General features: G+C 41.2%; 1 protein-coding gene across 3 annotated transcripts in view; it reads left to right on the top strand.

Annotated features, from left to right (window-relative positions):
• The window catches only part of LOC126418719 (transcription initiation factor TFIID subunit 13), a 405,496-nt gene extending 392,258 nt beyond the window's left edge, over positions 1-13,238 (top strand). For 2 of the 3 annotated variants that reach the window (XM_050085644.1, XM_050085636.1), the window contains exons 2-3: positions 1,589-1,759; positions 12,984-13,238. In XM_050085644.1, coding sequence (XP_049941601.1) covers positions 1,589-1,759; positions 12,984-13,157 — 345 coding nt within the window. In that variant the 3' untranslated portion in view covers positions 13,158-13,238. Of the gene's footprint in view, positions 1-1,564; positions 1,760-12,983 lie in introns of those variants that run through there. The other variant, XM_050085627.1, reaches the window with a different exon arrangement.
• Positions 13,239-13,727: the final 489 nt, after the last annotated feature.

Genomic DNA, 13,727 nt, shown 5'->3' with positions numbered 1-13,727 from the left:
GCAGCGTTAGTTTTACGTTTTATTCGTGAGGGTGAGTTTTTTCATTTGCTCTAAGTTTTAGCACATGTCCTTTGTCCCTGTGTGCCCTCCACCTTATTGCTTTCAGGATGGAGGTTTTAATGTGTTGCAGGGTGGCTGGCTTTTCCTTTTTATCCCCTTGGTCAGCCAGCCATGGTAACCTCATTTCTTGTTTTAACCTCTTCTACCTGTTCCTTGTGTCTTTGTGGTTTTCTTGTCCCTTTTTTTCCATTTAAGTGTTTGTTGCCCTTCGGTTGTCGTTGTGGTTTTTCCTTTCATTCTGTTTTGTGTTGTAAGTCTCATTGTCTTACTCTAACCCTTGTGTCATTGTTTCCGTCTGAACAAGGGACCAATGACCTGGTAATTTGGTCCCCTCCCCCTCTTTTAAACCAACCAGCCAACCAACATGACCACAGGCAGTCTTTCCTAAATATCCAACAACAATGTTTTGTTTTGACAGCATGGTGTCATGGAATTCCTTGTTAAAGAGGAAAAATGTGCTGCAATTAACATCAGACTTCAACATTTCTACGAAGAAGCCTGTGTGCATGCCAGAATTGTTAAGAGACAGGGAAAAAAATAATCCTCATAGTGGTTGCCCTGGCCTACCTCCATGGAATGCAAAAAGGAAAGATTCTGAGTGATTTTCTTGAACCTGGACAAACCATAAATGCTGCCCGTTCTACAGTGCATTACACCATAAATACCCCAGAAAAAAAGTCATATTCCAGTCGGATAATGCATGTCATCACACTTCTCATGTTACTGTGGAGAAAATCAGAAACTCTTCCACATCCTCTCTACTGTCTCGACTTGGGCATCCTCTGACTGCCCCATCTTTTTGGTTTTTTTTTTTTTTTTTTAGGGAACAAATGTGAGGCCAATGCTATGAGATGATGGAGTGTGTTTGTAAAGCAGTGTGTTAGTGTATTCAGAAAGCTGGAATAGTGTTCTATTGTAAGGGTAATTTCAAACTTGCAAATATGTGCGAAGAAATGGAGATGTTGTTGAAAAGTCTAAAAATTTTAAAAATTTGTGCCTATTTCTTTCAGTATGGGTCTTGTACCTAATGTCATAGTAATTATCAGAGAAGCTACAGCCTCAAAGAACTTCAGACTCACATCATTGTTCCTCAGTATTGCTGAGACCAGATCTGGGTACACCTCAAAACCCAATATTTGAGTTCAGAATCTCTGTCTCACAGTAATGCAATCCAAGAGATATCTTCCTCTGTCTCGTGGCCTTTTCCAGTGTGGAGGCACAGGAAGATACCTTATAATTTTGAAAATTCCTTATCGGAAACAATAAAAAAAAAGGAATGAAGAAAGGCAACTAATTATCTGCAGTTCAGTAGCTCATTCATACATCTGTAAAACTTACAACTATTCCTCCCCCGCCACACACCATTCATCAGTTACCTACATTACATTTATTACGGCTTAGAATATGCACATAAAACTTCCCACTGCACACGCTTACTTTGTAATAAACATTTTGAGAAATGAAATTGATTATTCATAAAATCTAACACTAGCGTTGATTTATAATGACCACAAAAATTTATTTCCAGTTTGAGGAAGAGGAGTCTGATTTACCACTTGGACAGACACTTTCTGGAAGAAAGCGCTTATTCTCAAAAGAACTTCGTTGCATGATGTACGGCTTTGGTGATGATCAAAATCCATATACAGAAAGTGTTGATCTTCTAGAGGATCTCGTAATTGAATTCATTACAGAAATGGTAAGTTTCTGTGTTATTTTTATTGTTTTCAGTTAATAGTTATCGTATTTGTTTTCATGTGTGAATTTTGTGCTTTGTTGCAACAGTAGTGTCCAGAAGTGGTTTGTTCATTATTTGAAATGTGTACAAAAGCTCCCAGAATTGAATAGCATATGTCAACAAGATTGGAAAAGGGACAAGTTGAAACTGTTTACAGTTGGACAAAAGACATGTATTTGTCAGAGAGCAGTGTCCAGTTGCCATCAGTTGGACAACAGATAACTGTGCACTGTAGTTGAGACAATGTTTGTACACATTGGATTTCAAACCTGATTCTGCTCATTACTTTAGAAATCATCTGTGATAGTGCTCATGTTGCCAGAAAGGTGCTGAAATAAAGCAATAAAAAATAACAGATTTGTTATGGAGCTACAAAATATAAATATTGATGACTCCTGCCAGTAATAAACTGACCATTGTCAACCACTGATGAAACTTTGAACATATTAATCAAATTATCCTGGCAGGCAGACAACATTACATCACAACTGAGCTTATCACATAGGAAGGTTCATAGCATTCTGCATGATATTAAGATGAATTCATTTGGCTTGTTCACAAATGCTGTCCCTTCGAGAGTCACTGCCAGTTATAAATAACCTCACTCCACTGACAGATGTTGGTGACAGCTTCCTGAGTATCATTGTTTGCTTTCCCTATTATATACTGAGGGACCTGGTTAAGACAGTGTTAACACACTAGACTCGCATTCAATAAGAATGGAGTTTGTACCCCACCTGGCCAACCTGACTTGGATTTTCCATGGTTTCCACAAGTGGCTAAGGTGAATGAATGTCAGGATGGTTCCACTGGTATGGCCCTGGCCGACTTACTGTCTTATCCTTGCCTAATCCTTTCATAAAGATGCTGTAACTTACCAAACGGGAAAGTGCTGGTAGATAGACACAATAAAAAAACACACAAACACACACACAAATTTCAAGCCTTCGCAACCCACGGTTGCTTCATCAGGAAGGAGGGAAGGAGAGGGAAAGACGAAAGGATGTGGGTTTTAAGGGAGAGGGTAAGGAGTCATTCCAATCCTGGGAGCAGAAAGACTTACCTTAGGGGGAAAAAGGGACAGGTATACACTCGCGCGCGCACACACACACACACACACACACATATCCATCCTCACGTACACAGACACAAGCAGACATATGTAAAGGCAAAGAGTTTGGACAGAGATGTCAGTCGAGGCGGAAGTACCGAGGCAAAGATGTTGTTGAATGACAGGTGAGGTATGAGCGGCGGCAACTTGAAATTAGCGGAGGTTGAGGCCTGGTGGGTAATGGGAAGAGAGGATATATTGAAGGGCAAGTTCCCATCTCCGAAGTTCTGATAGGTTGGTGTTAGTGGGAAGTATCCAGATAACCCGAACGGTGTAACACTGTGCCAAGATGTGCTGGCCGTGCACCAAGGCATGTTTAGCCACAGGGTGATCCTCATTACCAACAAACACTGTCTGCCTGTGTCCGTTCATGCGAATGGACAGTTTGTTGCTGGTCATTCCCACATAGAAAGCTTCACAGTGTAGGCAGGTCAGTTGGTAAATCATGTGGGTGCTTTCACACGTGGTTCTGCCTTTGATCGTGTACGCCTTCCGGGTTACAGGACTGGAGTAGGTGGTTGTGGGAGGGTGCATGGGACAGGTTTTACACCGGGAGGCGGTTACAAGGGTAGGAGCCAGAGGGTAGGGAAGGTGGTTTGGGGATTTAATAGGGATGAACCAAGAGGTTACGAAGGTTAGGTGGATGGCGGAAAGACACTCTTGGTGGAGTGGGGAGGATTTAATGAAGGATGGATCTCATTTCAGGGCAGGATTTGAGGAAGTCGTATCCCTGCTGGAGAGCCACATTCAGAGTCTGGTCCAGTCCCGAAAAGTATCCTGTCACAAGTAGGGCACTTTTGGGATTCTTCTGTGGGAGGTTCTGGGTTTGAGGGGATGAGGAAGTGGCTCTGGTTATTTGCTTCTGTACCAGGTCGGGTGGGTAGTTGCGGGGTGCGAAAGCTGTTTTCAGGTTGTTGGTGTAATGGTTCAGGGATTCGGGACTGGAGCAGATTCGTTTGCCACGAAGACCTTAGCTACAATGGGGCAGCCGGGATGTTTGGGTTTGTGAATTTTAGGAAGTAGGTAGAAGGTAAGGGTGCGGGGTGTCGGTGGGGTCAGGAGGTTGACGGTGTCAGGTGGTGGTGGTGGTTAGTGTTTAACGTCCCGTCGACAACGAGGTCATTAGAGACGGAGCGCAAGCTCGGGTTAGGGAAGGATTGGGAAGGCAATCGGCCGTGCCCTTTCAAAGGAACCATCCCGGCATTTGCCTGAAACGATTTAGGGAAATCACGGAAAACCTAAATCAGGATGGCCGGAAACGGGATTGAACCGTCGTCCTCCCGAATGCGAGTCCAGTATGCTAACAACTGCGCCACCTCGCTCAGTGACGGTGTCAGGTGAAAAGTTTTGTAGGGGGCCTAAGGTTCTGAGGATTCCTTGAAGCTCCGCCTGGACATCAGGAATGGGATTACCTTAGCAAACTTTGTATGTAGTGTTGTCTGAAAGCTGACACAGTCCCTCAGCCACATACTCCCGATGATCAAGTACCGCGGTCGTGGAACCCTTGTCAGCCGGAAGAATGACGATGGATCGGTCAGCTTTCAGATCACGGATAGCTTGGGCTTCAGCTGTGGTGATGTTGGGAGTAGGATTAAGGTTTTTCAAGAAAGATTGAGAGGCAAGGCTGGAAGTGAGAAATTCCTGGAAGGTTTGGAGAGGGTGATTTTGAAGAAGAGGAGGTGGGTCCCGCTGTGATGGAGGACGGAACTGTTTCAGGCAGGGTTCAATTTGGATAGTGTCTTGGGGAGTTGGATCATTAGGAGTAGGATTAGGATTATTTTTCTTCGTGGCAAAGTGATATTTCCAGCAGAGACTATGAGTGTAGGACAGTAAATCTTTGATGAGGGCTGTTTGGTTGAATCTGGGAGTGGGGCTGAAGGTGAGGCCTTTGAATAGGACAGAGGTTTTGGATTGGGAGAGAGGTTTGGAGGAAAGGTTAACTACTGAATTGGGGTGTTGTGGTTCCAGATTGTGTTGACTAGAATTTTGAGGTTTTGGGGGGAGTGGAGCTGGAAGTGGGAGATTGAGTAGATGGGAGAGACTGGGTCTGTGTGCAATGAGAGGAGGTTGAGGTTTGTTGGAAAGGTTGTGGAGGGTCAGTGAGTTGCCTTTCCGGAGGTGGGAAACCAGGAGATTGGATAGTTTTCTGAGGTGGAGGGTGGCATGCTGTTCTAATTTGCGGTTGGCCTGTAAGAGGATGCTCCAGCTGGTGTGGATGTGGGAGAGGAAAGATTGAGGACTTTGATTAGGGATAGGAGTTGACAGGTGTGTTCATTGGCTGAGTTGATGTGTAGGTGAAGGATTAGGCGGGTGAGGGCTATGGATTGTTCAGTTTGGAACTGGTATAGGGACTGATGGAAAGAAGGGTTACAGCCAGAGATGGGAACTTTAAGTGTGAGGCCTTTGGGGGTAATGCCAAATGTCAGACAAGCGTGAGTGAATAAAATATGGGAGCGTAATCTGGCTAGGGCGAAGGCATGTTTGCGGAGGGAATGTAAATAAAACTTAATGGGGTCGCTGTGGGGATGTTGTGAGGGTAACATGGTATTAAAAGGTGGAAAGTAACATGAAGAAGAACTCCAGAATTTCCCCTCCAACCTCAACTCCTTTGGTTCCATCACATTCACCTGGCCCTACTCCAAATCCCATGCCACTTTCCTCGACGTTGACCTCCATCTGTCCAATAGCCACCTTCACACACGCATTTACATGTGTCTGCTAGTGTCTGTATATGTGCGGATGGATATTTTTCCCATGTGGAATGTTTCTTTCTAATAAAAAACACACAAACACACACACAAATTTCAAGCTTTCACAACCCAAGGTTGCTTCATCAGGAAAGAGGGAAGGAGAGGGAAAGACGAAAGGATTTGGGTTTTAAGGAGTCATTCCAATCCCGAGAGCGGAAAGACTTGCCTTAGGGGGAAAGAAAGGACAGGTATACACTCTCTCTCTCTCGCGCGCGCGCGCGCGCGCGCGCGCCACACACACACACACACACACACACACACACACACACACACACACACACACACACATCCATCCACAATGTATGTATGTGTGCGGGTTTGCCTGTGTCTGTATGTGTGCGGATGGATATATATGTGTGTGTGTGTGTGTGTGTGTGTGTGTGTGTGTGTGTGTGTGTGTGTGTGTGCGCGCGCGAGTGTATGCCTGTCCTTTTTTCCCCCTAAGGTAAGTCTTTCCGCTCCCGGGATTGGAATGACTCCTTACCCTCTCCCTTAAAATCCACATCCTTTCGTCTTTCCTGATGAAGCAACCTTGGGTTGCGAAAGCTTGATATTTGTGTGTGTGTTTGTGTGTTTATTGTCTCTATCAACATACCAACGCTTTCGTTTGGTAAGTTACAGCATCTTTGTTTTTAGATATATTTTTCCCACGTGGAATGTATCTGTAGTCTGTTGTGTCAAATGGTCAAAGGACAAACAAGTAAATGAATAAAATAAGTCATCTTTGCTGGCAGTGAAACATAACATTGCCTCTATTAGCCACAAACTGTTTGTCTGTCAGTCAGTAGGTTGGAAAGGAAGAACATCCCCAGGGAAGTAAAAATTTCACATTTAGGAAAGTAGGGGGAAAGTTGTGTGTAATTTCACACGTCACTCATTATTCACTCACTCTAAGAGCAGCCCCGAATCTACGATATTTCTGAACTGCAGTAAAACCTTGATAGTGCCCCCCCTCTTTGCGCCCCTCCCCATCAAGTGTTTGAGTTAGGACATATAAAAAAATCGATTTTTCAAACATGTGTTAATTTTGTAGTGCACAGCTTTAAGAATAGTTAGATGTATAAAACATATGTGTTCAAGGAAATGTAAGACGTAATTTGGTCTTAACTGTGCCAAAGTGCAGTACCACGCCTCTTCACATGGCATTCTTCTGTCACTGTATTTCGTGCTGTCAAATTCAAACTTGTATATTTAGCAATGGAAAATATCAAGCCTATATTCAGGACAGTGAAAATTAAAACGTCCTTTGGTGCCTCTCCTGCTCCCAGTCAGCCAGTTTAACATCCAACCAGCCCCCCCCCCCCCCCCCGCCCAAAAAAAAGAAGAGGGCAATCACAATTAATACTGTGTGGGATTATTTGTGGCTAGGAGAATAAGAACTCTTCTTCTTCAATCCTTAGGTCCCAGCATTTTTTTCTCTCTAATCTTGCTACAGCTTTACACAGTGCGCTTTCCTTCTTACAAGAGAATTTGCTTCCTTATCAAAGTTCGTCAAAAATTTTGCTACATGAAAAATCAAAATGTTGTCTAATACTGTAAAAGCTGTTATTATGGATAGTACGCAAGACTGATGTGGTTTCTCGATTTGATTACATCTATTTTGTCACTGTGTACTATATAAAATGAAATAGATGTTTCGAATATTATAGCAGTTGTAACACGTGCCAAATAAGTGTGACTATTTTAGCACAAATGGTCATTTTTATCTACCTCATTTACGTAAAAAACATGACAGTGTAATTCACAGAGTACCTATATCAAGTGCCTATTAGGTCTACTACAAGCAAAAAGTTTTATGTTAGGAAATAGCTTCACATTTCATTAATATGCTCCAGTTTCTCAAGCATGAGATCGAAAAGTAGTAGTAGTACAAAATTTTTATATAAATTCAGAATTGTCGTATTCTTCCATATAATTTATTAGATGTCCCTGTTTCTTCTCCTTCCTGTTTCCAACAATCTTGCCATCACGAATTATGTACTATTCCTGCCATTGCCAAACTTATTCTCTGATTAACTTCACTAACCTTGCTGGAGTCACCAGTTCAGTTAACCACGTTCATTCTTCGTTTACGCATTATTATGTGTTTGTACAACACGTTCTCCATGCTATTCCAAGAACAGACTGCTTACCGGGGGCTGTACAACTGGCCCTTAGCAGTGTAGCATACTGGCAAAAATTTGTGTCAAAATTTCATTTTCTTGGATATACCAAGAAGATAACACGTAATCTTTCTTACCTGTTATTCCTGTCAGTCATTTATTTCTACTCTGGTAGTCTGAATCTATGAATTTCACTAATAATTATAACATTGATAATCATTTGCACACCCAGTCAACCACATAAATGAACAGCTGTTGGCATTCACCTGTTTGGTTTATTCGGCTCAGCTAATATAGCCCCGTCCCCTTTTGTCTATGGGAAAATTTGTTAATTTCTAGATGCGACAGGATTTCCCTGGCAGAAACATCACATACAGTATGCACGCATTCAAAAATCAACTTATGATTCATTCAGGAATCAACTTCGAATGTGTTCAATCGATAGACCAACATGCACTGGATACTATGCGCTTTGTGAAACAATCTTTTTTTCTTCAAGAATATGAATTTGGCACCTCCTGAAATTGCTACCCAGGGTAAATGCCCCACTTCGCCCCCCCCCCCCCCTCTTCCTCCCCCCCCAGGTCTGGGCATGTCATAAGAGGGATAGATTATAATTAAGGATCTTGATGTGGACATACTCCCATCATGCTATCAGAGAGCAGCACCCAGAAAAAGAATAAGAATGGGCAGTGTGCTTGCATATAGATGTTTGACAGTTAAAGTTACCTTGCCAAGAACAGTGTTATGAAACTGAAACATCCCTTCTAATAACCCAGGCCTTTAACAGCTGATTCCTTTTTTCTTAAGGCCATACATAGCGCAAAATGCATTCTTGTACTTAAACATATATAAGTCCAAAAATATTACAGTTAACGCAGTAAAACTTGAGACTACTTTATATAACATAATGCTTCATATTCTGTGCAATTTTTGTTGGAAAATGCACTTCAACATACATTGTGTAAAGATTTGAATTTTTAATTAACATTGTTTCTATAATGTACCATTTCTTGCAAACTAATGAAGCAATAAAATTGAAATTTCACAGTTTACATCTGAATAAGTGGCTCATAAAATGTGCGGAACAGATTTTTGTTTAAAAATCATAGTTGCTTTGAAATTAATTTTTTAGTTTTGTGTTGCTCGAGACTGATCTATTTTTCTCAGATTTTAAAGGAGAACTTTTCCCAGAGAAAAGATAATAGAACGTGCTGCACAGGATTATTCAGTAAGTAATTCTTAAGAGCTATGCCAAATTTCAGGATGTTTGCTTTATAGTTCATGACAAAAGGTACATTATATGTCAAAAAAGTCAGTTTATGACAATTCACATTTGAAGTTTTTATTTCAATTTTTGGCAGTATCGCTATATGTCTAGGGACTAATGATGTCCATATCCATAATCTTTATTCTCTTCCTCGTCTTTCTGGAGTAATCTCTTCTCCTGCCTCTTTTGCATTGCCAACTTTTACATTTTTCTTCAGCTGTCTAGCTTTGTCCAGTCGCACTTCGTTCATCCATCTGAGTATCTTCAACGTGAATGCACCTGGATGGGAGCCTAGTCTCTGCAGGCACTTAATCCTACCAACATTTTCACTAGTGAATACTGGACAGGCATCGCATGCAGATGTCTTCACAACTGTTTAGGACACACATACTGTTTTTGGACAACTCATCCATACAAGGTATTTGTATTGTGTGAGCTCTCATTATATTGTGTGTTTTCCTATGTACACACTTTTTTCAGGAGTTCAGGTTTGGCTAGGTACCTGAAAGTTGGTTTTATAACATCTGAAACAGCAAGTGGTAAACCATGTTTTTGGGTGTATGGCTTTCCATTGGCTTTTTCCTGAAGATATTTGCACCATGAGTTGTTCACATTTAGGAGCAGCATCTGTAATACTGTTATTTAAATTTCCTGTAGCTTTTAGACATGTGAAATTCGACATTTCCACACCTTTTTGAATATGTGTCCACTGTTATGATCCATTTCGAGCAAAACAAGTTGATATATGCAAAACTATAAAATAAGTTTGTAGCATGTACTATTAAAACAATCATGTTGTAAACAAAGGAATGAGCAGAGAGAATCTTTTCACATCCTTCTAGACTTATCTGCAGTTTGTTTCGATTGTGTGAACAAAAAATTAACCCACAAGAAAGTAGCATAGAAAAGGCGTGGATCACAGCATAGAAAGAGGAGGTGTGGCAGGTGCAGACGCACAAACAAACTTTTTTAAAACTTATTTCTAGCCGGAATTCAATTATAAAACTTTGGGATGTTATTCTTAACAAATCAATCTAATAAATTACTCAGTAAAAAAAAACTGATTTTTTTTTTATTATTTATTTTTTTTCCCCCTACATATGCCTCTGGATCTGTTCATATCTTCTGCTTATTAGGGAAGGGGAGCTGTTGGCGAAATTGGAGGAGGGAGGGGCACTTATATCTCCCAGTGGGGAATTATTTGGATGGGATTACATGGGTAACACGGATATTCATCTTAAAGTCAGAGAGAACCTATGGAAACTCTTGTGAGAACTACCACCTTATTTTACTGCACTAAGTGTGGTCATCATTGCCTCCAGGAGTGCAGCAGATAGGTGTTGGGTGATTTTAAACACAGCCAGAGTGATAAGCACTGCAACTTCACCTTTCAGTTCTGTCGCCCATCCTGTTGTTGTTCGTAGTCCTGTTGCCGCATTCTGTCACTGCAATTACTTTTTCTCCATAGCACACAGCTAGTGATACTGCTACTCTGCTCACAGGTGCTAGCTGTAAAGCTTGCCACATCTTCATTTATTCTTGGCACCTCTATCACAAGCTATGTTCACCTGGTCAGATACCTTCTTGCCCTCCATCTTCCCACTAGTGCAACTATGGTGTGAGAAGGGTTTGCAGCTACCCCTTCCCACCCATTTCCAGCTGCCAACGTGTGTTACACTACTGTGACCAGATATCAGTTGGTGATCCACCCTTATTGTGCAACAACATTTGTCATGATTGCCAGCATACTTGACACATCTTATTGTGGCAGTATTTGGCCGCATGCCTCTCTTGCTGGTATTTAAAGCACTGAAGCTTTCTGTCGAGTCCTGTTGAGAGAGGTTCCACAAAGACTTTGCAAGGCTCCTTCAACCCTGCCCTGTCCTCTTATCATATCGATGTGCAGCATGAGTAATGATTATTTCGTAGGTTAACAGTACTGCATGGGGCATTTCTGTGTCAAATATTCAATGCAACCTCTGCAGGATGACTGCCATTGCCAGTTTTTCTTCTTCTCCTGATCTGTCTTCTACAGAGGTTTGGTGATGAGCTTGGCTACCACATGTGCTTGTTGCCAGCGTATGTCTAAAGCAGGACATTGTTGTTGTGAGAGTAATTTTGTATATAGTTCTGAAAATTATTACAAAACACTTCAAAATAACTTCGTTGAATGGTAGGGCAGGAAGTCTCCCATGGCCTTATCAGTGGTTCATCCTGGTATACACTGTAGCAGCTAGAGGATACCATAGAATATCCAAGTCAGGATGGCCAGGCGGGATATGAACTCCACTCTGAATGTCAGGAGTGGGAGTGGCTGCATTCACTTCACCCATGTCCTGATGGCCCTTGTGTCATTAGTTTGTTGCAGCTTCACATCTGCCTAAAGACAGTGGGCTGTGTCATCTTCTTCTTATTGCTTGCTGAAGTTTTCCCAGCAGGACTGCCAGCCTCATAATCTGAGTTCCCTTCAGCTGACTCAGTAATTACAGCCATTCTATGTCATTTGGTGTCTTTCTACAGTTATGCCTATTTTTTCCCTTCCTGGAAGCTGACAACTGCTATCATATTGATGTGATAGAATTGTGTTTTCCTGGAAACATATGAGTCTCAGCTTTATTTTTGATTGGGATAGAAGCTGAAGTAATGAGTGAAAATTTGTGCCAAGGCCAGGACTTGAAACCTGTTCTCATGCTTACTAGATGTGCTAACCACTACATCGCCATGGCATTGTGGCTCACACTACTACATGGACTACCCTCCATAACACAAATGTCAGTTCATGCCTCCAGCCCATTTTACCTTCTTAAATCACCAGTACTGCTGAGGCTCTCTGATATTGGAATAGCAGCCCAGCTTTGTATGTAATGGGGAAATCTTGATATTATGGAATACATTTTCCTGGGGACATGTTAGTCTCAACTTTATCTTCGATAAAGTGTCTGCCCTGGTACATCTATTTCCTGTGGCTAAAACTGAAATTCCCAGGTAACTCATAAAGCACTCCAGGACTGTTGTATGGATATTGAGTCAAGTATACTTCATTTTGCATAAAGTACCTTGAGGAAAAGTTATATTGCAATAAAGGTTTATAACCAAATCTAGCAACATTTTTTTTTTTACCTTATGCAGTATGCCAGGATTGTCCACTAACCCCTTGGTACATAGCCTGTGCAATAGAATAGTCCCTTGTCATACATATATTCCAGAAAATTGTTACACCCACATAACATCCTTTCTTGGATGCCTCAAATGGTTCTGACATATCCGTTGCCGAAGTGTAGCCTCTTTGATCCTCCAAAGTTGGCAACTCTGACAATGATCTTTGGTAAACTATGGATGGTATGCCCTTGACCAATGAGAGTATGTGGAGCAAATCTCTGCCATCTCTGGTAGAATTGTGTGTATGTCTGTCACAATGGTTCCAACATCCAGGTCTCAGAATAACTTCTGGCAACTCCCTAGACTTCACACCTGGTACCATAGAGCTTTATACTCCCAGCTCTCACTGTGTAGGCTGCCTACAATTGCTGTTTTCTGCCTACAATTGCAGTTTTCAACTTTCACAGTGATTATTCATCACAATTGAAATCAATATTTTCGAATGTAGGTGAGCAGTCATTACAGTTTGGATGGCAAGTAAAGTAATACATCCCAGGGCCCAATTGAGTGATAGTAGGAGTAACTTCCCATGAACACACACAGAGGTCATTAAGACATTTTATTACACATCAATCACTGAAGAAGATGTGACAGTTATTAGCAAATGCGGGCAATTATTCTGATATTTTTTAAACCTTCTACATTTTCATATTCACACAATAAAGCAAGTTGCTTACCAAATTTGTTGCACATTTCTTTTACCCCATGGTGTGTATACTAACATTTTCTCCAGCTGTTATTAATAGTGTGATTGCTATTTTTTGCTGATTTTTTTTGTTATTTCATTTTTCAGACACATAAAGCTATGGAAATTGGAAGGACAGGAAGGGTTCAGGTTGAGGATATTGTTTTCCTTGTGCGAAAAGACGCAAGGAAATATGCACGTGTGAAGGATTTACTTACAATGAATGAAGAACTGAAGAAAGCCAGGAAGGCATTTGATGAAGTGAAGTATGTGGGGACATAGAATGTGACATGACAGGCTTCTGTGTAAATTCCTATTTTTGTAAAAAAGTGTATTTATAAATAAACAGCATTTTGTCAACTATACTTTTCTGTTAGTTGTAATGTAACATATATTCATAGGTTACATTGTCACATGAAAAATATATAAATCATCAGAATCCCACACACCGAAGTTTTTGTACAAAACCATTTATTAATTTAGCATAGATGCTATCATGGTGGTTCATAAGCAAGAAATGATCACATTGTATTTGCAAGAAATAGAGGGGTTTCCTATGTGATTGTGAAGAGAGAAATTTTTTCTTGACTAAGCCCAGTTATTTGTTCAATTATTCTGCACAATTTTGTATGTTTGCCCCATGAAAATATCTGGTGTACCTACTGTCCAATCTCATTCCAGTAACCTAATGCTGGGAAATTTGTTTTTTTTTTAAAAATCACACATCGTACTTACTTCACAGCCAAAGCCCTTGACAAACAGAAGTGGTATGTTGTATTTCTTTGTGTATAACAGCCTTCCTGTTGGCTCCCATTTTCCTAAGACATTGTATAGTAAGAATAACTGCACTTT

The sequence above is a fragment of the Schistocerca serialis genome, chromosome 1 (assembly GCF_023864345.2).
Source record: "Schistocerca serialis cubense isolate TAMUIC-IGC-003099 chromosome 1, iqSchSeri2.2, whole genome shotgun sequence".
NCBI lineage: Eukaryota > Metazoa > Arthropoda > Insecta > Orthoptera > Acrididae > Schistocerca > Schistocerca serialis.
The sequence above is the reverse complement of the archived record's forward strand: the minus strand, read 5'-3'. Positions and strand labels throughout refer to the sequence as shown.